The 22,046-nt window shown below is 47.9% G+C and overlaps 1 protein-coding gene across 1 annotated transcript; it reads right to left on the reverse strand.

The window, feature by feature from the left end:
- Positions 1-4,631: 4,631 nt before the first annotated feature.
- On the reverse strand, positions 4,632-20,266 carry ZNF878 (zinc finger protein 878). Its single transcript, XM_008966332.5, has 4 exons — positions 14,590-20,266; positions 8,430-8,556; positions 8,163-8,223; positions 4,632-6,994 (listed from the first exon to the last, which is right to left on the reverse strand). The coding sequence occupies exons 1-4, from the start codon at positions 14,590-14,592 to the stop codon at positions 5,590-5,592; spliced, it is 1,596 nt and encodes a 531-aa protein (XP_008964580.3). The 5' UTR covers positions 14,593-20,266; the 3' UTR covers positions 4,632-5,589.
- Positions 20,267-22,046: the final 1,780 nt, after the last annotated feature.

Below are 22,046 nucleotides of genomic sequence, written 5' to 3' on the forward strand. Positions count from 1 at the left end.
CCCCATCTCTACTAAAATCACACAAATTAGTTGGGTGTGGGCTGGGTTCGGTGGCTCACACCTGTAATCCCAGCACTTTGGGAGGTCGAGGTGGGCAGGTCATCTGAGGTCGGGAAATCAAGACCAGCCTGACCAACATGGAGAAACTCCATCTCTATTAGAAATACAAAATTAGCTGGGCATGCTGGCACATGCCTGTAATCCCAGGTACTCGGGAGGCTGAGGCATGAGAATTGCTTGAACCTGGGAGGTGGAGGCTGCAGTGAGCTGAGATCGCGCCACTGCACTCCAGCCTGGGTGACAGCGTGAGACTCTATCTTCAAAAAAAAAATAAAAAATAAAAAAAAGGCTGGGCGCGGTGGCTCATGCCTGTAATCCCCACACTTTGAGAGGCCGAGGCGGGCGGATTACCTGAGGTCAGGAGTTCAAGACCAGCCTGGCCAACATGGTGAAACCCCGTCTCTACTTAAAATACAAAAAATTAGCCGGGCATGGTGGTATGCACCTGCAATCCCTGGTACTCAGGAGGCTGAGGCAGGAGAATTGCTTGAACCTGGGAGGCAGGGGTTGCAGTGAGCCGAGATCGCACCACTGCACTCCAATCTGGGGGACAAGAGCGAGACTTCGTCTCAAAAAAAAAAAAAAAAACTTTCTACTCTGCTTCTTCCCTCTGGTAATGTTCTGCCAGGTACATTAGTACTTCCAGACACTTTTTCCTCCTCCAAAGGTAGCTAAGCAATTGTTATTTCCCTCATGGAAAACTAAGTATAAATGGGAATATAGCTAGACCAATGAGGTCATGCAGAGGCAAAGGAGACTTATGTTGTTTATCAAGTTTTCTTTTCAGTACCTTAATTTTCACTTCTATTTGTTTAATTTTTTATTTTTTTGGAGACAGAGCCTCACTCTGTCATCCAGGCTGGAGTGTACTAGCGTGATCTCAGCTCACTGCAACCTCTACCTCCCGGGTTAAAGCAATCCTCTTACCTCAGCCTCCTGAGTAGCCGGGACCACAGGCCCGTGCCACCATGCCTGGCTAATTTTAGTGTTAGTCTGTAGACACAAATTCTCACTATGTTGCCCAGGCTGGTCTTAAACTCCTGGGCTCCAGTGATCTGCCCACCTTGACCTCTCACACAGTGCTGGGATTGATTACAGGCCTGAGCAACCATGCCCGGCCTTCATTTCTACTTTTTGATTATTTTAAAATTTATTTATTTATCTTTATTTTTAGAGACAAGATCTTCCTACCTAGTCCAGGCTGGGGAACAGTGCAGCATTAAACTAATCCTCCTGACTCAGCTTCCTGACAAGCAGTGACCATAGACACATGCCACCACACCTGGATATTTTACAAAATTAATAGTACCTAAATATGGCCGGGCATGGTGGCTCACTCCTGTAATCCCAGCACTTTGGGAGGCCGAGGCAGGTGGATCACCTGAGGTCAGGAGTTCGAGACCAACCTGGACAACATGGTGAAACCTCGTCTCTACTAAATATACAAAAATTATCTGGGCGTGGTGGGCGCCTGTAATCCTAGCTACTCAGGAGGCTGAGGCAGGAGAATCACTTGAACCCGGAAGGCGGAGGTTGCAGTGAGCCAAGATCACGCCACTTCACTCCAGCCTGGGCAACAGAGCAAAACTCCGTCTTAAAAAAAAAAAAAAATCTGGCCAGGCGCGGTGGCTCACGCCTGTAATCCCAGCACTTTGGGAGGCCAAGGCGGGCAGGTCAGGAGGTCAGGAGTTTGCGACCAGCCTGGCCAACATAGTGAAACCCCGTCTCTACTAAAAGTACAAAAAAAATTAGCCAGGCATGGTGGTAGGGGGCCTGTAATCTCAGCTACTCGGGAGGCTGAGGCAGAAGAATTGCTTTAACCCGCGAGACGGAGGTTGCAGTGAGATGAGATTGTGCCATTGCACTCCAGCCTGGGTGACAGAACGAGACTCTGTCTCAAAAAACAAACAAACAAACAAACAAAAAAACTGGCCAGGCGCGGTGGCTCACGCCTGTAATCCCAGCACTTTGGGAAGCCGAGGCGGGCAGATCACGAGGTCAGGAGATGGAGACCATCCTGACTAACACGGTGAAACCCTGTCTCTACTAAAAATACAAAAAATTAGCCGGGCGTGGTGTCAGGCGCCTGTAGTCCCAGCTACTCAGAAGGCTGAGGCAGGAGAATGGCGTGAACCCGGGAGGCGGAGCTTGCAGTGAGAGGAGATGGCACCACTGCACTCCAGCCTGGGCGACAGAGCAAGACTCCGTCTCAAAAAAAAAAAAAAAAAAAAAAAAAAAAAAAACAGGCCGGGAGTGGTGGCTCACGCCTGTAATCACAGCACTTTGGGAGGCCAAGGCAGGCGGATCGCAAGGTCAACAGATCAAGACCACCCTGGCCAACATGGTAAAACCCCATCTCTACTAAAAATACAAAAATTAGCTAGGTGTGGTGGCTCATGCCTGTAGTCCCAACTACTTAGGAAACTGAGGCAAGAGAATCCCTTGAACCAGGGAGACGGAGGTTGCAGTGAGCCGAGATCACGCCACTGCACTCCAGGCTGGCAACAGAGCAAGAGTCCATCTCAAAAAAATAAATGAAAGTATAAAATTTAGCTAAGCATGGGGGTACACGCCTGTAGTCCCAGCTACTCAGAAGGCTGAGGCAGGAGAACTGCTTGAACCCAGGAGGTGGACGTTGCAGTGAGCCGAGATCACGCCACTGCACTCCAATCTGGGTGACAAGAGCGAGACTCTGTCTCAAAAAAAAAAAAGAAATTCCACATACCAAACTAGTCCCAGGAATAAATATGCAATTTATTAAACAAGAAAATAACAGCCTAACACAATAGCCAAAAAAGTTAAAATTTCAGAAATATTTGTTTTCCCATGAAAACTAGATAGCCAGTCATGGTGGCTCATGCCTGTGATTTCAGCACGTTGGGAGGCCAAGGCAGAAGGACTGTTTGAACCCAGGAGTTCTAGAGTACCGTGGACAACACAAGGAGACCAGGTCTCTACAAAAAATTAAGAAATTAGATGGATGTGGCCGGGCGCGGTGGCTCATGCCTGTAATCCCAGCACTTTGGGAGGCCGAGGTGGGCAGATCGCAAGGTGAGGAGTTTGAGACCAGCCTGGCCAATATGGTGAAACCCCATCTCTACTAAAAATACAAAATTAACCTGGCGTTGTGGCACATGCCTGTAATCCCAGCTGAGATCGTGCCACTGCACTCCAGCCTGGGCGACAGAGCGAGGCTCCGTCTCAAAAAAAAAAAAAAAAAAAAAAAACCAGAAAAGAAAAGAAATTAGATGGGTGTGGGCCAGGCGCGGTGGCTCACGCCTGTAATCCCAGCCTTCTGGGAGGCCGAGGCAGGCGGACCACAAGGTCAGGAGATCGAGACCATCCTGGCTAACACAGTGAAACCCCTTCTCTACTAAAAAATACAAAAAATTAGCCGGGTATGGTGGCGGGCGCCTGTAGTCCCAGCTACTCGGGAGGCTGAGGCAGGAGAATGGTGTGAACCCAGGAGGTGGAGCTTGCAGTGAGCCGAGATCGCGCCACTGCATTCCAGCCTGGGCGACAGAGCAAGACTCTGTCTCAAAAAAAAAAAAAAAAAAAAATTAGATGGGTGTGGTGGCTCACATTTGTAGTCCCAGCTGTTCGGGAGGCTGAGATGGGAGGATCCCATGGGCCTGGGAGATATAGGCTGCAGTGAGCAGTGATCAAGCCACTGCACTCCAGCCTAAGTGACAGATGGAGACTGTCCCAAACAAAACAAACTAAGCAGAAAAACTAAGGATAGCACCTTCGAATTTGTCCCTAAGTTGTCAAAGTCTTGGACCCCCACTGAAGGAATTCCCTGGTACTTAGACACCAGATAAAGCAGAAGTGAAGACTGCACTCTAATTATCCTCCTTTGTTTTAGGTTTCTTCCTGAAGGACTTGTGAAAAGTCACTTCCTCTACTTTTTTTTCTGCTGACCCCCAAATTTTAAACAAAGCTTTTCTTCCCTAAGCAATTGGAAATCAGAAAATCTTTAACCTGTAAGCCCCAGCTTTAAAATATCCCACCCTTTCAAGCATAAACCAATGAGTAATCTCCATGTATTCATTTGTTATTTTGCCTGTAGCATCTACATTCCTAAAACTTACCCCTGCTTCTAAAAATCCCTGCCTGCAATCCAGTGGGGGAGGTCAGGATTTAAGACTTTGGCTGGGCGCAGTGGCTCACGCCTATAATCCGGGCACTTTCGGAGGCTGAGGCGGGCAGATCACAAGGTCAGGAGATCAAGACCATCCTGGCTAACATGGTGAAACCCCATCTCTACTAAAAATACAAAAAAAAAAAAAAAAGACTTTATACCTATGTGGTCCTCCTTGATTGGGACTCTGCAATAAAAGGCTTTTTCCACATCACTTCAAACCCCAGTGTAAATGCCTGGCTTTCCAGGGCAAGGCAACTGGATCACAGTTCTGTCCTCAACCCCTGGGGCTCTGGTCGCAAGGCTGGAAATAGACAGGCTTTCTCCCACATCTTTCTCACTTTCATGTAGGAAAGAAGTAGTTTCCTTCTTTAAAATCAAAACTGTTTTATCCTCAGGATATGTACCTGCACGGACATCATAAAGTTAACTTTTCAGAATGTGTTTATCAGCCAGGTAGAGTGGCTTACAGCTGTAATCCTAGCACTTTTGGAAACTAAGGTGGGAGGATTGCTCATGACTAGGTGTTCACAACCAGCCTGAGCAATGGAATGAGAACCTGTCTCTATGAAAGGAATGAAAAATGAGCTAAGAATGGTGATACCTGTCTGTAGTCATAGCTACTCAGAAGGCTAAGGCAAGAGGATCATTTGAGCCCAAGAGTTCAAGGCTGCAGGGAACTATGATTGTACCACTGCACTTCAACCTGGGTGACAGAGGGACACCCTGTCTCCCAAAACACACACACACACACACACACACACACAAATACATATATACATCTGTGTATGTATGTAAATATCCTATATATTTTCCTTATGCATTTTAAATATATGTTAAAATATATATGCATATTTATATACAGAATATAAATATGTATATTTCATCTTATTTATTTATTTTTGAGATGGAGTTTCACTCTTGTTGCCCAGGCTGGAGTGCAATGGCACAATCTCGGCTTACTGCAACCTCTGCCTCCCGGGTTCAAGTGATTCTCCTGCCTCAGCCTCCCAAGTAGCTGGGATTACAGGTGCCTGCCACCACACCTGGCTAATTTTGTATTTTTAGTAGAGATGGGGTTTCTCTATGTCGATCAGGCTGGTCTCGAACTCCCAACCTCAGGTGATCTCCCTGCCTCCGCCTCCCAAAGTGCTGGGATTACAGGCATGAGCCACTGTGCCTGGCCTATTTTATTTTATTATGTAATACAGATAACGTCTCACCATATTGCCCAAGCTGGTCTCAACCTCTTCAGCTTAAGCAATCCTCCTGCCTTGGCTTCCCAAAATGCTGAGATTACAGGTGTCTCTGCAGTGAGTCCTTCCATGCATTTGAAGTTCTGAGTCCCATCTAAGGACTTTACCATATTGCTTACATCCATAGAGTTTCTAGCCAGCGTGAGTCCTTACATGCTTTTGAAGGATTGAGACAGATCTAAAGGCTTTACCACATTGCTTACACTCATAGGGTTTCTCTCCAGTGTGAATCCTTTCATGGTAGAGAAAAGAGTTGGAAGAAATGAAGGCTTTCCCACACTGTTTACATTTATAGGGTTTCTCTCCAGTGTGAGTCCTTTTATGATAGCGAATAGAATTAGAAGAAATGAAGGCTTTTCCACATTGCTTACACTCATAGGGTTTCTCTCCTGTGTGAGTCCTTTCATGCATTTTAAGTTGTGAGGCAACTCTAAAGACTTTACCACATTGCTTACATCCATAGGGTTTCTCTCCTGTGTGAGTTCGTATGTGCTTTTGAAGGATTGAGGCAGATCTGAAGGCTTTCCCACATTGCTTACACTCATAGGGTTTCTCTCCAGTGTGAGTCCTTTCATGATAGTGAAAGGAATTGGAAGAAGTGAAGGTTTTCCCACATTGTTTACATTCAAAGGGTTTCTCTCCAGTGTGTGTCCTTTCATGTATTTGAAGATCCTTGACAAAACTGAAGGCTTTCTCACATTTCTTACATTCATAAGGTTTCTCTCCAGTGTGAGTCTTTTCATGATAGCGAAAGGAAGTGGAAGAAATAAATCCCTTACCACATAGCTTACACTCATAGGGTTTCTCTCCAGTGTGTTTTCTTTCATGTACTCGCAGGTACTTGACAGATCTGAAGGCTTTCCTACATTGTGTACACTCATAGGGTTTCTCTCCACTGTGAGTCCTTTCATGATATTGAAAGGAACTGGGACAATTGAAGGCTTTATCACATTGCTTGCATTTATAGCGTTTCTCTCCAGTGTGACTTTTCTCGTGTCTTTTTAACGAACTGGGAGAAAAAAAGGCTTTCCCACATATGTTACATTTATGAGGTCTCTCTCCGGTGTGCATTCTCATGTGTGTCTGAAAGCTTACAAGATAAGATAATGCTTTCCCACACTGCTTACATTCATAGGGTTTTTTTGCAGAGTGGATTCTTTCATGTCTACGAACAGAACTGGGAAAACTGAATGCTTTCCCACACTGCTTACATTCATAGGGTTTTTTTGCAGAGTGGATTCTTTCATGTCTACGAACAGAACTGGGAAACCTGAATGCTTTCCCACATTCCTTACATTCATAAGGCTTTTCCCCAGTGTGAGTTCTTCCATGTATTGCAAGGCTACTGGAAAAACTAAAGGCTCTGAGGTGCCTATTAAGGGATGAAAGACCTATGCCGATTTCTCCACACACACTGCTTTCATATGATTGTACTCCAGGAGTTTTCTTCTTCAGTGTGTCATCTGGAACCTGTGTCAAAACTTCTCCATGCTGATGACTTTCTTTACTTTCAGAGAGTCTCTCCCCTATAAGTCTTCTGTGAACAATGAAAGCACATTATAATGGGTTTATCACTAATTTTAATTCCTTTGCAAGTATTACACTTGCATTTTTAACAGTGCCCAGCAAAGTGTAGGCTTTCTGTCCTGTCTGAACATGAATGGAACACATGCTATACAAGATGGCCTAGCCAGGCCAGGCGCGGTGGCTCACGCCTGTAATCCCAGCACTTTGGGAGGCCGAGGCGGGTGGATCATGAGATCGAGACCATCCTGGCTAACATGGTGAAACCCTGTCTCTACTAAAAAATACAAAAAATTAGCCGGGCGTGGTGGCAGGCGCCTGCAGTCCCAGCTACAGGGAGGCTGAGGCAGGAGAATAGCGTGAACCCGGGAGGCAGAGCTTACAGTGAGCCGAGATCACACCGCTGCACTCCAGCCTGGGCGACAGAGCGAGACACTGTCTCAAACAAACAAACAAACAAACAAAAAAAAGATGGCCCAGCCATCTCTTATCAAAAAAGATAATATTGATACAGGGATTTTAAATGCTTTATTTATTTATTTATTTATTTATTTATTTATGAGACCGAGTCTCACTCTGTCGTCAGGCTGGAGTGCAGTGGCACCATCTTGGCTCACTGCAACCTCCGCCTCCCAGGTTCAAGCGATTCTCCTGCCTCAGCCTCCCAAGGACTACAGGCACGCACCACCACACCCAGCTAATTTCTCGTATTTTTAGTAGAGACAGGCTTTCACCATGTTGGCCAGGATGGTCTCGATCTCTTGACCTCATGATCCACCCACCTCAGCCTTCCAAAGTGCTGGGATTACAGGTGTGAGCCACCATGTCCAGCTTTTACATGCTATTTTAAAGTAAACTATTTTATAAATACGCTCTTTGTCTTTTTGTCTGTTTGTTTTTGAGTCAGGGTCTACCCTGTGGCCCAGGCTGCCCTCCAGTGATGCCATCATGACTCAGTGCAACCTCAAACTCCCAGGTTCAAGCGATCTTCCATCCTGACCTCCAAAAGGGCTGGATTATACACATAAGCCATGTCACACTTTATATGTTTCTAGGGAAGCTTTTCTAAGAATAAATACATTGGAACTAGGTTTATTTCTTATGCTTGCTTCTTTTTAACCTTTTCTTCCATTCTAAGATTGTATACAGAGACATTATCTTCTCTTTTAAGTGCCAGTTACCTTAGGTTTCTCCTAGGATTTTGGTGCTCATCTTCAATGTACTGGTTGTTCCATTTTTTTCCTAAAATGCGGACCCAGAAAAATAGTCCTGAATTAGTATAAAATTATTTTAAAAAGTTACTTGATTCTATGTCCATGGCTCATTGCACCTGTGTCTTATATTATTCAAAGTATTCTCTGACCATATTCCAAATCACTCAACAGCACTGATGAGCTAGAAACACCTGTTCTTTAATTCACTGAGGGAAGTAATACTGTCATTCTTACCTATGGAGGTCAGGTTCCTCAAGGTTTCCTGCATCACTTCCCTGTAGAGATTTTTCTGGGAAGGATCCAGCAAAGCCCACTCCTCCTGGGTGAAGTTCACAGCCACATCCTCAAAGGCCACCGAATCCTGAAATATCCCACATGTGGACAGGAGGATGAGTGAGGCTGACAGCACTGGGTTTCTATACCCTGTTCCTAGGAAGTTCTCAGGATGCTGTGGTGTGTGGACTCCAAACATTTATTCCATGACTTGGTCATCAGATCCCTTACTCTGTCTACACTCACTTTCTTCCATAAAACAATTTTGATGCTAGAATTGAACTCTGGATGGGGTAAAGCAACAGGAGAATAGGAAAAATGTGTGTTTCTGGTGAGTCCAGGGAGAAAGTCGTGCTGCCTGGACTGCCCTTAATGTTCGAAGTGTGGATCTGCAGCACCTGTCATAACAAACTCCTTTGAATTTCTGAGCAAAACAAATTTAACGTGAGCAGCCCTAAGCCTGCATATTCTTGAAAATGCCTGTTCACAAAGTTGAACCTTTGTGATGACTAGAAAGTGGGTTTTGTTCTGATTCCAGTAGCAGAAGCCAAAAACAAAAAAACTGAGTTTTGCAAGGGGCTTTACTAATCTAACTGATAAGAGAGTCTGGCCAGGCGCGGTGGCTCATGCCTATAAATCTCAGCACTTTGGGAGGTGAAGGCGGGCAGATCGCCTGAGGTCAGGAGTTTGAGACCAACCTGGCCAACATGGCAAAACCCCGTCTCTACTAAAAATAATAAAATTAGCCAGGCATAGTGCTGGGCTCCTGTAATTCCAGCTACTTGGGAGACTGAAGCAGGAGAATCACTTGAACCCATGAGGCAGAGGTTGCAGTGAGCCAAAAACGTGCCACCACACTCCAGCCTGGGTGACAGAGCCAGACTCCATCAGTTAAAAAAAAAAAAAATTCTAATTGATAAGAGAGTCATAACTAACTAAAACAAAAACTCACGAAAAGAAACCTTTCTGGGAAACTGTATGTGGATAGAAAAACCTAAACTGGGCTGGACACAGTGGCTCATGCCTATAATTCCAGCACTTTGGGAGGCCAAGGCGGGCAGATCACCTGAGGTCAGCAGTTCAAGACCAGCATGATCAATATGATGAAACCCTGTCTCTACTAATAGATAATCCCAAGTGTTGGTAAACCACAAAAATAAAGACACACACATGAAAGGCTAGATGGTTGATCCATACATACACTCTACTGGCATTATCTTTCAAATTGGAATTTATCCATAATATACAACCCAGTGACTTTTCCCCCAATATGTGAGAAATTTATGTTCCATTTTCATATGGCAAAGAAAACCAACCATGACATTGTCACCAAGGTCAAAAACTAAACTGTAAACCCAAATCCCATTAAGCAGTGAAATGCATAAGTAAACTGGGTGACCCATGACTCAACACAGTGGCATGTTTGCAACAGAATGAGGCAAAAAGTCAGAAACAAACCCTTTAGGTATAACATGAAAGGTACATTAATTGCAATACTAAGTTACTGGAAACTCCAAACAGCCAAAATTCTACTTTGTGATAAAAGAAAATATGGCAGGCCTGGGCCGGGCGCGGTGGCTCACGCCTGTAATCCCAGCACTTTGGGAGGCCGAGGCGGGTGGATCACGAGGTTAGGAGATTGAGACCATCCTGGCTAACACCGTGAAACTGCGTCTCTACTAAAAATACATAAAACTAGCCGGTCTTGGTGGCGGGCGCCTATAGTCCCAGCTACTCGGGAGGCTGAGGCAGGAGAGTGGCGTGAACCCGGGAGGCGGAGCTTGCAGTGAGCCAAGATCGAGCCACTGCACTCCAGCCTGGGCGACTGAACGAGACTCCATCTCAAAAAAAGAAAAAAAAAAAAAAAATATGGCAGGCCTGGCACAGTGGCTCACACCTGTAATCCCAGCACTTTAGGAGGCAGGCGCGGATGGATCACCTGAGGTCAGGAGTTCGAGACCAGCCTGGCCAACCAGGTGAAACCACGTCTCTACTAAAAATACGAATATCAGCTGGGCGTGGTGGCAGGCGCTTGTAATCCCAGCTACTTGGGGGGCCGAGGCAGGAGAATCACTTGAACCTAGGAGGTAGAGATTACAATGAGCCAAGATCGTGCATTGCACTCCAGCTTGGGCAACAGAGCAAGACTCTGTCCCAAAAAAAAAAAAAAGAAAAGAAAAGAAAGGCTGGGCGCGGTGCCTCAGCACTTTGGGAAACTGAGGTGGGCAGATCACAAAGTCAGGAGTTTGAGACCAGCCTGGCCAATATAGTGAAACTCCGTCTCTACTAAAAATATAAAAATTAGCTGGGTGTGGTGGTATGCACCTGTAGTCCCAGCTACTCGGGAAGCTAAGGCAGGAGAATCGCTTGAACCCAGGAGGCAGATGGTGCAGTGAGCCGAGATCACGCCACTGCACTCCAGCCTGGGGGAGAGGCAGCTCCATCTCAAAAAAAAAAAAGAAAAAAAAGAAAAAAAAAAGATAATACAGCTACAAAGAATAACAAAAAGAAGGCTGGGTGCGGTGGCTCATGTCTGTAATTCCAGCACTTTGGGAGGTGGATCACCTGAGGTCAGGAGTTCAAGACCAGCTCACCCAAAGTGGTGAAACCCCATCTCTACTAAAAATACAAAAATTAGCCAGGTGTGGTGGCAGGTGCCTGTAATCCCAGCTACTTGGGAGGCTGAGGAAGGAGAATCGCTTGGACCCAGGAGATAGAAGTTGTAGTGAGCAGAGATGGTGTCACTGCACTCCAGCCTGAGTGACAGAGCGAGACTCCCTCTCAAAAAAAAATAAAAATAGAATAACAGGCCGGGCACAGTGGCTCACACCTGTAATCCCAACACTTTGGGAAGCCAAGGCGGGTGGAGCATGAGGTCAGGAGTTCAAGACCAGCTTGGCCAACCTAGTGAAACCCCGTCTCTACTAAAAATACAAAAATTAGCCAGGCGTGGTGGCGCATGCCTGTAATCCCAGCTACTCGGGAGGCTGAGGCAGGAGAATCACTTGAACCTGGGAGGTGGAGGTTGCAGTGAGCTGAACTCACGCCACTGCACTCCAGCTTGGGCAACAAGAGCGAAACTCCATCTCAAAAAAAAAAAGAATAACCAAAAGAATCAAAATTTTGACCACCTTTGTGTGCCATAGTTAGATGACATCAAAGAAACACACCAGAACTGCCCAAGGACTATTCATTTTCCTGGGTGGTGTTCCCAAGTATATTCTTACTGACATGGCATCCAATTTTAAAACATCCCATTTTGGCCGGGTGCGGTGGCTCATGCCTGTAATCCCAGCACTGTGGGAGGCCAAAGCAGGCAGATCACCTGAGATCAGGAGTTTGAGACCAGCCTGGCCAACATGGTGAAACCCTGTCTCTACTAAAAATACAAAAATTAGCCAGGTATGGTGGCATGCGCCTGTAGTCCCAGCTACTTGGGAGGCTGAAGCAGGAGAATCGATTGAACCCAGGAGGTGGAGTTTGCAGTGAGCCAAGATTATGCCAGTGCACTCCAGCCTGGGCGACAGAAAGAGACTCCGTCTCAAAAGTAAATAAATAAATAAATAAGAAGCAATTAAACTGAACTGGCTATAGAACACTAAGACCCTTCACAAGCATACTGAAGTCAAATTCAAATCCAATTCACATAAATTTCTAATCTGTGGCCTGAAGAAACAATATCACTAATGACTAATTTATAGGGAAATGAAATTTAGGCTTAACCAGGCACAATAGGTCAATTAATCTCTGATTACATAACCAAAAGTTTCACCTGTACAGAATGTGAAAATAGGTGATTCAAAAATTTAAGCTGCTGGAACTCTAAATTATCTTGAGGTTTAAAGGAATGCCATTCTGGGGTTGAGACACCTGACAGGCAGCGGTAACAGAGCCAGCCAGGGAACCTTCCATTCCCTGATTACAGATTAGCTTTCTTTCTTACCTATATTGTTTTGTAAAATATTTTAAATGACAAGCAAGTCAGGAAAGACCCCTTCCTCTTAAGGATTGATTTCATTATAGACTAACTTCCCTCTTACTTTTTTTACACAAAGACTTCATGGCCATCACATCTTCTGAAGCTGGAAATGTTAAATTCACTTTTTTAAATAAGAAAAGAAATGAAAACCGGCCGCGCGCGGTGGCTCACGCCTGTAATTCCAGCACTTTGGGAGGCCGAGGTGGGCGGATCACGAGGTCAGGAGATCGAGACCATCCTGGCTAATACGGTGAAACCCCGTCTCTACTAAAAAATACAAAAAAATTAGCCGGGCGCGGTGGCGGGCGCCTGTAGTCCCAGCTACTTGGGAGGCTGAGGCAGGAGAATGGCGTGAACCCGGGAGGCGGAGCTTGCAGTGAGCAGAGATCGCGCCACTGCACTCCAGCCTGGGCGACAGAGCGGGACTCCGTCTCAAAAAAAAAAAAAAAAGAGAAAAGAAAAGAAATTAAAACCTCTTGCGAAGAAAATTTTAAAGTCCTGGGCCGGGCGCGGTGGCTCACGCCTGTAATCTGATACAGGAGAATCGCTTGAACCCGGGAGGCGGAGGTTGCAGTGAGCCGAGATTGCGCCATTGCACTCCAGCCTCGGCAACAAGAGCGAAACTCCGTCTCAAACAAACAAACAAACAAACAAAAAAACCTGTAACTAAATTGTATAATTAATTTAGTTGTACTAATTAGTTGTATTAAATTAATTGTACAATTAATTTAGTTGTACTAATTGTTGCGATAATTAAATTTCTTTGTTTTTTGCCTATATAAGAAGGAGCTTAACTTTTTTTTTTTTGAGACAGTCTCATTCTTTCACCATGGCTGGAGTGCAGTGGGGCATTCCACTGTAATCCCAGCACTTTGGGAGGCCGAGGCGGGTGGATCACGAGGTCAGGAGTTCGAGACCAGCCTGGCCAATATCATGAAACCCCGTGTCTACTAAAAATACAAAAATTGGCCGGGCGCAGTGGCTCACGCCTGTAATCCCAGTACCTTGGGAGGCCGAAGTGGGCGGATCACAAAGTCAGGAGGAGTTCAAGACCAGCCTGGCCAATATGGTGAAACCCGTTTCTACTAAAAATACAAAAATTAGCCGGGCGTGGTGGCTGGTGCCTGTAGTCCCAGCTACTCGGGAGGCTGAGGCAAGAGAATCGCTTGAACCCGGGAGGCGGAGGTTGCAGTGAGCCGAGATGGCGCCACAGCACTTCAGCCTGGGGCGACGGAGCGAGACTCCGTCTCAAAAATATAAAAATCTGGTAAAATAAAAACAGGTCTTTTGGGGAAGGGAGCGGGGACTGGGATGGAATAACGTGGCAGATAACAGCCCTCCTTCCTACAGCCTCCAAATTTTAGACAAAGCTTTACACACTCTCAACCAACTGCCACCTACAGAATCCCTCCACCACCTGTGCCTTCTAACCCCGCTTCCATGTGTCCCGCCTTTCGGCCAAAGGAACTTACACCTTCCCGGCACTGATTCATCATTTTCCTGCAATTCCTGTCTCCCTGAAATGAATAAAACCAAACTGTCAGGAGCTGCCTCGGGATTGCTTACTCCAGACTTCGCGGGGTTGTGTTTCCCTCAGCCGAGGTCTCTCCTATTCGGCTCAGAATAAACTTATTCTACACGGTTTGGGTTTTTCCGTTACCAAACCACAAGCCAGGACTGGGAGTTTCTCATTCATTAATCGCTGTTTGCTAAAATAAACTCTCATTTTTTAACAGTGCCTCAGTTTAATTTTTAACTGGAAAAAAAAAAGGAACTGGGGACCCCACAGCCCACAGCTCCTCCCACACGAACCCCACACCCGAGGCGGGATCCCCCATGACCCTTCCGTGGTCACCGCACAATCTGGGGAGACGCGGGGCTGCGGGCGCGGAGCTGCTCAGAGAGGGAGCCGGGGCCGGGGCCGCAGTCGCTGCGCAGGGACCGGACAGGACGCCCGGGGTCCCGGCTGCCGGCCCAGCTCCACCCAGCGGCCGAGGGGACCGAGGGCCGAGCTGCGCCAGGGGGACTGTGTCTGGAGCCCAGAGTCGCTGCAGGGGGGCCCGGGCCCCGCCACAGCGGATTCCTCTCGGTTCCACCCAGTCCCTCCTTTCGCCTTGGGACTCCCCAGCACCGCATGCTCACCATTTCCTGGCTTCCAGGTATTCTGGCGTCCTCTCTAAAGGTCCCGTGAACAGTGCAGGTCACAACGCAGTCGACAGAGCAACAGCAGCTACGGCGGAAGTAACTGGTCCCTCTCGGAGCAAGAAAGACCCAGACCTTAACTAGCGCGAGCAGCCCTAGGGGTGAAGAGAGCGGGAATGCAACCTCCCCTTCCCTGGAGGACAGTGGCAGGGCCCCGCCCTAGCGCCCCTGATTGGATAGGGGTCTAGACTCCGCCCCCTTCCCTGAGTGACAGCAGAAGCCCCGGGTAACTGGGCGCTGCAGAGCCGAAGCGACTGGTTCTGGCCACACTTTCCAAAGTCAGCTCCCTCCCTCCCTCCCACCTTTACTTCGAATATTTGCCTTCGGCCAAACTTGCTCCGAACTGCTAGAAGCGGCACTGTTGTCTTTCTCACTCCGTGGGCTGTCCCTGCTCCTTCATCCTGCACGGGACACAAGTGTGCAGGGAATTCCAGATTCAGTGTCCACAAAATGTGAAAGACATTAAAATATTTTGCCCCAAGATATTGCCCTGCCAAAATATATTTCTTTGACAATTTTGAAATGGCTGCTGCTTGGCCAGCAAACAAAAGGTGGCCTTGCAAAACTATCTTTTGAGGGGGAAATTTACATTTGTAGAGAATCTCCGTTAATGAAGCACTGCCAGCTCCCCCATTCTTTTCCTTTCCCTGATCTAAAAGCTATTGAGAGTTTGACACCTTTAAAAGTCTGAAGAGAGGTAGCACGTGGTGGCTCATGTCTATAATCCCACCACATTGGCAAACTGAGGCGGAAGGATCCCTTGAAGCAAGGAGTTTGAGGCCAACATCATCAACACAGCGAGATCCCTGTATTTCTTTTTTTTTTTTTTTAGACAGTCTCGATCTGTCGTCCAGGCTGGAGTACAGTGGCACGAGATCTTGGCTCACTGCAACCTCCGCCTCCCAGATTCAAGCGATTCTCCTGCCCCAGCCTCCCAAATAGCTGGGATTACAGACATGCGCCACCACGCCCCGCTAATTTTGTATTTTTAGTAGAGACGGGGTTTCTCCATGTTGGTCAGGCTGGTCTTGAACTCACGACCTCAGGTGATCCGCCCGCCTCGGCCTCCTAAAGTGCTGGGATTACAGGCGTGAGCCACCTCGCCCGCCGATCCCTGTCTTTATTATTTAAAAATTTTTTAAATGGCCGGGCGCTGGCTGGGCGCAGTGGCTCACGCCTGTAATCCCAGCACTTTGGGAGACCGAGGTGGGCGGATCACGAGGTCAGGAGATCGAGACCATCCTGGCTAATACGGTGAAACCCCGTCTCTACTAAAAATACAAAAAAAAAATTAGCCGGGCGTGGTGGTGGGCGCCTGTAGTCCCAGCTACTCGGGAGGCTGAGGCAGGAGAATGGCGAGAACCCGGGAGGTGGAGCTTGTAGTGAGCAGAGATCGCACCACTGTACTCCAGACTGGGCCACAGAGCAAGACTGTGTCTCAAAAAAACAAAAAAAAACCCAGTGGCCGGGCGCGGTGAGACCAGGTCTCTACCAAAAAGATAAGTAAATAGATTAGGGCCAGGCATGGTGGCTCATGCCTGTAATCCCAGCACTTTGGGAGGCCGAGGTGGGTGGATCACTTGAGATCAGGAGTTTGAGACCAGCCTGGCCAACTTGACGAAATCCCATCTCTAACAAAAATATAAAAATGAGCTGGGTTTGGTGGCACACACCTGTGATCCCAGCTATTCGGGGGGCTGAAGCAGGAGAATTGCTTGAATCCAGAAGACGGAGGTTGCAGTGAGCACAGATTGCACCATTACACTCGAGCCTAGGTGACAGAGTGAGACCTTGTCTCATAAAAAGGAAAAAAGTCTATTCTCTGGGGGAGACATCATCTACATAACAGTCCACCTCTAGCCAAGCCTCTTCCTTTCTCACTCTACTAAGCTGTCTTGCTACTAAACCTAATTTACTGACCTCAGGTCGCTATATAATCTTTTCTGTTTTATAGCTGGGTGAGTCTTCATTCTGAAGGTTCCCATGTATACATGTTAAATACATTTGCATGCCTTCTTTTCTATTAATCAATCTGCCTCAGATCAATTAGTTTTCAGCAAACCTTTAGGACACCAAGAGTCTATCACCCCCACAAAGCCATCCCCTTGTCTCAGGGCAGGAGGGGAACCAGGCCATGTATGACTGCTCCAGGAGGGAGAGACAGATCTCCTGCAGTGGGGCAAGAATCGGGATGAGGCATGGCCAAGGTTTCCTCACATACCCCCATCTTCTCCTCACAGTGTGGAAACTCCCCCTCCTCTCCACACCTTCATTTTCATTAGCGGGAAACTCTCACCTGGAGTCAGTTTAATCTTATTACCAGAAAGGGGTACCAATCCAGACCCCGAAAGAGAGTTCTTGGACCTCATGTAAGAACAAATTCAGGGTGAGTCCATAAAGTAAAAGCAAGTTTATTACAGAAGTAAAGAAACAAAAGAATGGCTATTCCATAGACAGAGCAGCAGCATGGTCTGCCTGACAATGTATACTTATAGTTATTTCTTGATTATGTGCTAAACAAGGGGTGGATTATTCATGAGTGTTCTGGGAAAGGGGCAGGCAATTCCCAGAACTGAGGGTTCCTACCTCTTGTTATACCACATAGGGTAATGTCTGGATATTGCCATGGTATTTGTAAACTGCCATGGAGCTTGTGGGAGTGTCTGTTAGCATGTTAATGCATTATAATTAGTGTATAATAAGTAGTGAGGACCACATGAGGTCACTTTCTTTTCTTTTCTTTTTTTTTTTTTTTTTTGAGACAGAGTCTCACTCCCTCACCCAGGCTGGAGTGCAGCAGCACAATCATAGCTCGCTGCAGCCTCTCTGCCTTCCTGCAGCCCCTGCCTCCCAGGCTCAAGCAATCCTCCCAGCTCAGCCTCCTGAGTAGCTGAGACTACAGCCACAGGCCACCACAATCAGCTAATTTTTGTATTTTTTGTAGAGATGGGGTATCACTGTGTTGCCCAGGGTGGCAGAGGTCACTTTCGTCACCAAGTTGGTTTTGGTGGGCTTTGGCTGGTTTCTTCAGTGCATTCTGTTTTATCAGTGGGGTCTTTATGACCTGTATCTTGTGATACCAGTCCTGCCGACCTCCTAGCTCATCCTGTGACTAAGAATGCCTAATCACCTGGGAATGCAGCCCAGTAGGTCTCACCCTTATTTTACCCAGCCCCTATTCAAGATGGTTTCACTCTGCTTCAAACACCCCTGACATTATGACTTAAATAAAGTCAACTTTATAAACCCTTTGTTCATAACACAACCCAAACAATTTGTTCTCTGAGGCTGACCTTCACAGATTTGCTTCATATATATCAATTACAGTCTGTCCCCAGCGACCCTGTGCATGCCAAAACCAAAACACTGCCCAGAAAATAGCTCCAGGCCTGAAGGTACCTCTGAAAGGTACAACCCCAGATAGGACAGAACCCCCCAGCGCATCTGCCCGTGGGTCTTCTGCCATCCAGGGCTCTGCAACTTCCCAGAATCCACACTCCTTCTGGAGCTGGAGGCCACCTTCAAGGGAGGGCGGGCTCCGGGGGAAGCCCCCAGGAGTTTGCAAAAGGAGCCCCCTTTCCCTCCTTTTGCAAACTCCAGACTGGCCTCAGCGGGGAGTCATTGGCCTCCGGCTCTGCTGCCCCCTACAGGTTATTTAGCCGCTTCTCACCCCATTGATCAGTTCCTAGAAACAAACACCCTCAATCCCAGTGTGTGAATAAGACGCCAGCAGAGTCTCTGCTTTCCTCCTGTGGTGTTTTTTTTTTAATTTTGTTTTGTTTGTTTGTTTGTGACGGAGTCTCGCTCTGTCGCCCAGGCTGGAGTGCAGTGGCGCGATCTCGGCTCACTGCAAGCTCCTCCTCCCGGGTTCACGCCATTCTCCTGCCTCAGTCTCCTGAGTAGCTGGGACTACACAGGCGCCCGCCACCACGCGCGGCTAGTTTTTATTTATTTATTTATTTTTTTGAGACCGAGTTTCACTCTTGTTGCCCAGGCCGGAGTGCAGTGGCGCGATCTCGGCTCACTACAAGCTCCGCCTCCCGGGTTCTCGCCATTCTCCTGCCGCAGCCTCCCGAGTAACTGGGACTACAGGCGCCGGCCACCGCGCCCGGCTAATTTTTTGTATTTTTAGTAGAGACGGGGTTTCACTGTGTTAGCCAGGATGCTCTCGATCTCCTGACCTCGTGATCCGCCCGCCTCGGCCTCCCTAAGTGTTGGAATTACAGGCGTGAGCCACCGCGCCCGGCCTCCTCCTGTGTGTTATGTATGACATAAGGAAAAACAGGCTGGGTGCCGTGGCTCATGCCTGTAATCCCAGCACTTTGGGAGGCCAAGGCGGGCAGATCATGAGGTCAGGAGTTCGAGACCAGCAGCCTGGCCAACATAGTGAAACCTCGTCTCTTCTAAAAATACAAAAAATTAGCCAGGCGTGGTGGCAGGCGCCTGTAGTCCCAGCTACTTGGGGGGCTGAGGAAGGAGAATCGCTTGAACCCGGGAGGGAGAGGTTGTGGTGAGCCGAGATCGCGCCACTGCACTCCAGCCTGGGCAACAAGAGTGAAACTCAGTCTCAAAAAAAAAAAAAAAAAAAAAATTAGCCAGGCGAATAGCTTGAACCTGAGAGGTGGAGGTTGCAGTGAGCCGAGATGGCACCACTGCACTCCATCCTGGGCGACAGAACGAGACTCCATCAGAAAGAAAAGAAAGGAAGGAAAAAAAGAAGGGAAGGGAAAGGGACAGGAGGAGACGATAGGGGAGGGGAGGCGGTCGGGAGGGATGTGCAGCCCAGGAGGAGAAGGAAGGGGGCCAGGGAGGCTTAGTCAGTGGGCGGTGGGTGTGTGGGTGTGTGTCCTGTCAGCTTCACATTGTCGAAAGGATCAGAATTCACTTGTGAGTTTATGAAAGTGAAAAGCAGGGAATGGCCTTTCTGGAAAACACATACTTCAAAGAAATGGGCTCAGTTCTTTCTTGCTCAGATTTTGAACGACTCATTTTCACAACCCCAAACCCTCTGCAGGTCACATTTCCTCCTCTCATTTTGGTCTTGGCCTGAACCCTACCTGCTCTCCTTGTTCCCAGCAAACCGAGGATTGGGCTGCTTATTCTCTGCGCCCAATGATGAGATGCAGATGAACTGGGAAAGAAGAGAGTTGCTTGCTTTTTTTTTTTTTTTTTTTTTTTGAGATGGAGGCTTGCTCTGTCTCCCAGGCTGGAGTGCAGTGGCGCGATCTTGGCTCACTGAACCTCCACCTCTCTGGTTCAAGCGATTCTTGTGCCTCACTCAGCCTCTCGAGTAACTGAGATTACAGGCATGCACCACCACGCCTGGCTAATTTTTGTATTTTTAGTAGAGACGGGGTTTCACCATGCTGGCCTCCAACTCCTGGCCTCAAGTGATGCGCCCGCCTGGGCAGCCCAAAGTGCTGGGATTACAGGCGTGAGCCACCGCGCCTGGCCTAGGTTTTTAACGGTATTCCTAAGGAAACACAAATCATGGCATGAGCGTGTCCTCTCTAGAAAAAGAATTAAATACAATGGTTGAAGTAAGAGTAGAAACTCCACCTTGGAGTCTTCTCCCTTAATGTGACACAAACATCATAGGTGAGTCTCCCAGACACGATTCCGCCACAACTTTTTTTTTTGAGGCAGAGTTTTGCTTTTGTTGTCCAGGCTGGAGTGCAATGGCGCGATTTCTGCTCACCGCAACCTCTGCCTCCTGGGTTCAAGCGATTCTCCTGCCTCAGCCTCCCAAGTATCTGGGATTACAGGCATGCGCCACCATGCCCAGCTAATTTTTGTATTTTTAGTAGAGACGGGGTTTCTCGATGTTGGTCAGGCTGGTCTTGAACTCCCGACCTCAGGTGATCTGCCTGCCTTGGCCTCCCAAAGTGCTAAGATTACAGGCGTGAGCCACTGCACCCGGCCTCCCCTACAACTTATTACAGGCTGCCAAAGAGTCAGGCAAAACAGTGCTGGCATCCTCTTTTTCTCTGAAAAATGTGTGCTATCCCTCCCCTCGGCCTCTCGCCCACCCTACTCCCCGTCTTTGCTTTCTTCCTGCCCCCTCATTGTGTCCAGCCAGTGCCATTGTGTCCAGACCGTGGGTTCCTCAGTGGCCATTGCCTCCACCACCATGATATGGAAATTTTTTCTTAATTAATAGAGATGTGGGCTCACTATTTTGCCCAGGCATTTCTTGAACTCCTGGGTTCAAGTGATCCTCTGGCCTCAGCCTCCCAAACCGATAGAATTATGGGCGCAAGCCACCATGCCCAGCCTAGAAGTCTTTTAATGCATTTACATTTTCTTAGAATTTTCCTTCTTTACTTTACACATACACACAGGAGGAAAGCAGGGACTCTGTTGGTTTCTTGGTTTTTTGTGTTTTTTTTTTTTCTTTTGAGACAGAGTCTTGCTCAGTCGCCCAGGCTGGAGTGCAGTGGCGCAATCTCGGCTCACTGCAAGTTCCACCTTCCGGGTTCACGCCATTCTCCTGCCTCAGCCTCCCGAGTAGCTGGGACTACAGGCACACACCACCACACCTGGATTTTTTTTGTATTTTTAGTAGAGACAGGGATTCACCGTGTTAGCCAGGATGGTCTCGATCTTCTGACCTTGTGATCCGCCCGCCTCGGCCTCCCAAAGTGCTGGGATTGAGCACTTTGCCAGGTGTGAGCCACTGCACCCGGCCAGTTTCTTGTTTTTAAAAGATGAGGTTGAAGATCTTTTTGTCTGATCATGGAGGTGAAATGCAGGTGAATAACCTGCAGGGGGCAGCAGAGTCTGAGGCCAGTGACTCCACGCTGAGGCCAGCCTCTCCACGCTGAGGCCAGCCTCTCCACGCTGAGGCCAGCCTGGAGCCTACAAAGGGAAGAAAACGGAGCTCCCCTGAGGGCTTCCCAGGCAGCCCTCCCTCCCCAGCAGGCGGCATCCAGCTGCGCAGAGCAGCTGCAGAACGGCTGTGGATTCTGAGAAGGTGCAGAGGCCTGAAAAACTGGAAACCTTAGTGCAGATCCCGTGGGGGTTCTGTCCTTTCTGGGTTTGCCTGTCTGGAGCCTGGGGCCATTTTCCCGACAATGCTTTGGTTTTGATATGTGTAGGGTCACTAGGGTCAATAGTGTAATTTGTATATATGAAGAAAATGCGTCCAGGCACCCTGGCTCTTGTCTCTAATCCCAACACTTTGGGAGGGCGAGGTGGGTGATTAGGTTGAGCACCGGAGTTCAAGACCAGCCTGGGCAATATGGTGAGACCCCATCACTACAAAAAATACAAAAATTAGCTGGGTGTGGTGGTGAATGCATGTATTCCCAGCTACTCAGGAGGCTGAGGTGGGAGGAACGATTGAGCCCTGGAGGCTGCAGTGAGCTGTGATCGCACCACCACACTTAAGCCTAGGT

This window comes from Pan paniscus, chromosome 20 (assembly GCF_029289425.2).
Source record: "Pan paniscus chromosome 20, NHGRI_mPanPan1-v2.0_pri, whole genome shotgun sequence".
In the NCBI taxonomy this organism is placed as follows: domain Eukaryota; kingdom Metazoa; phylum Chordata; class Mammalia; order Primates; family Hominidae; genus Pan; species Pan paniscus.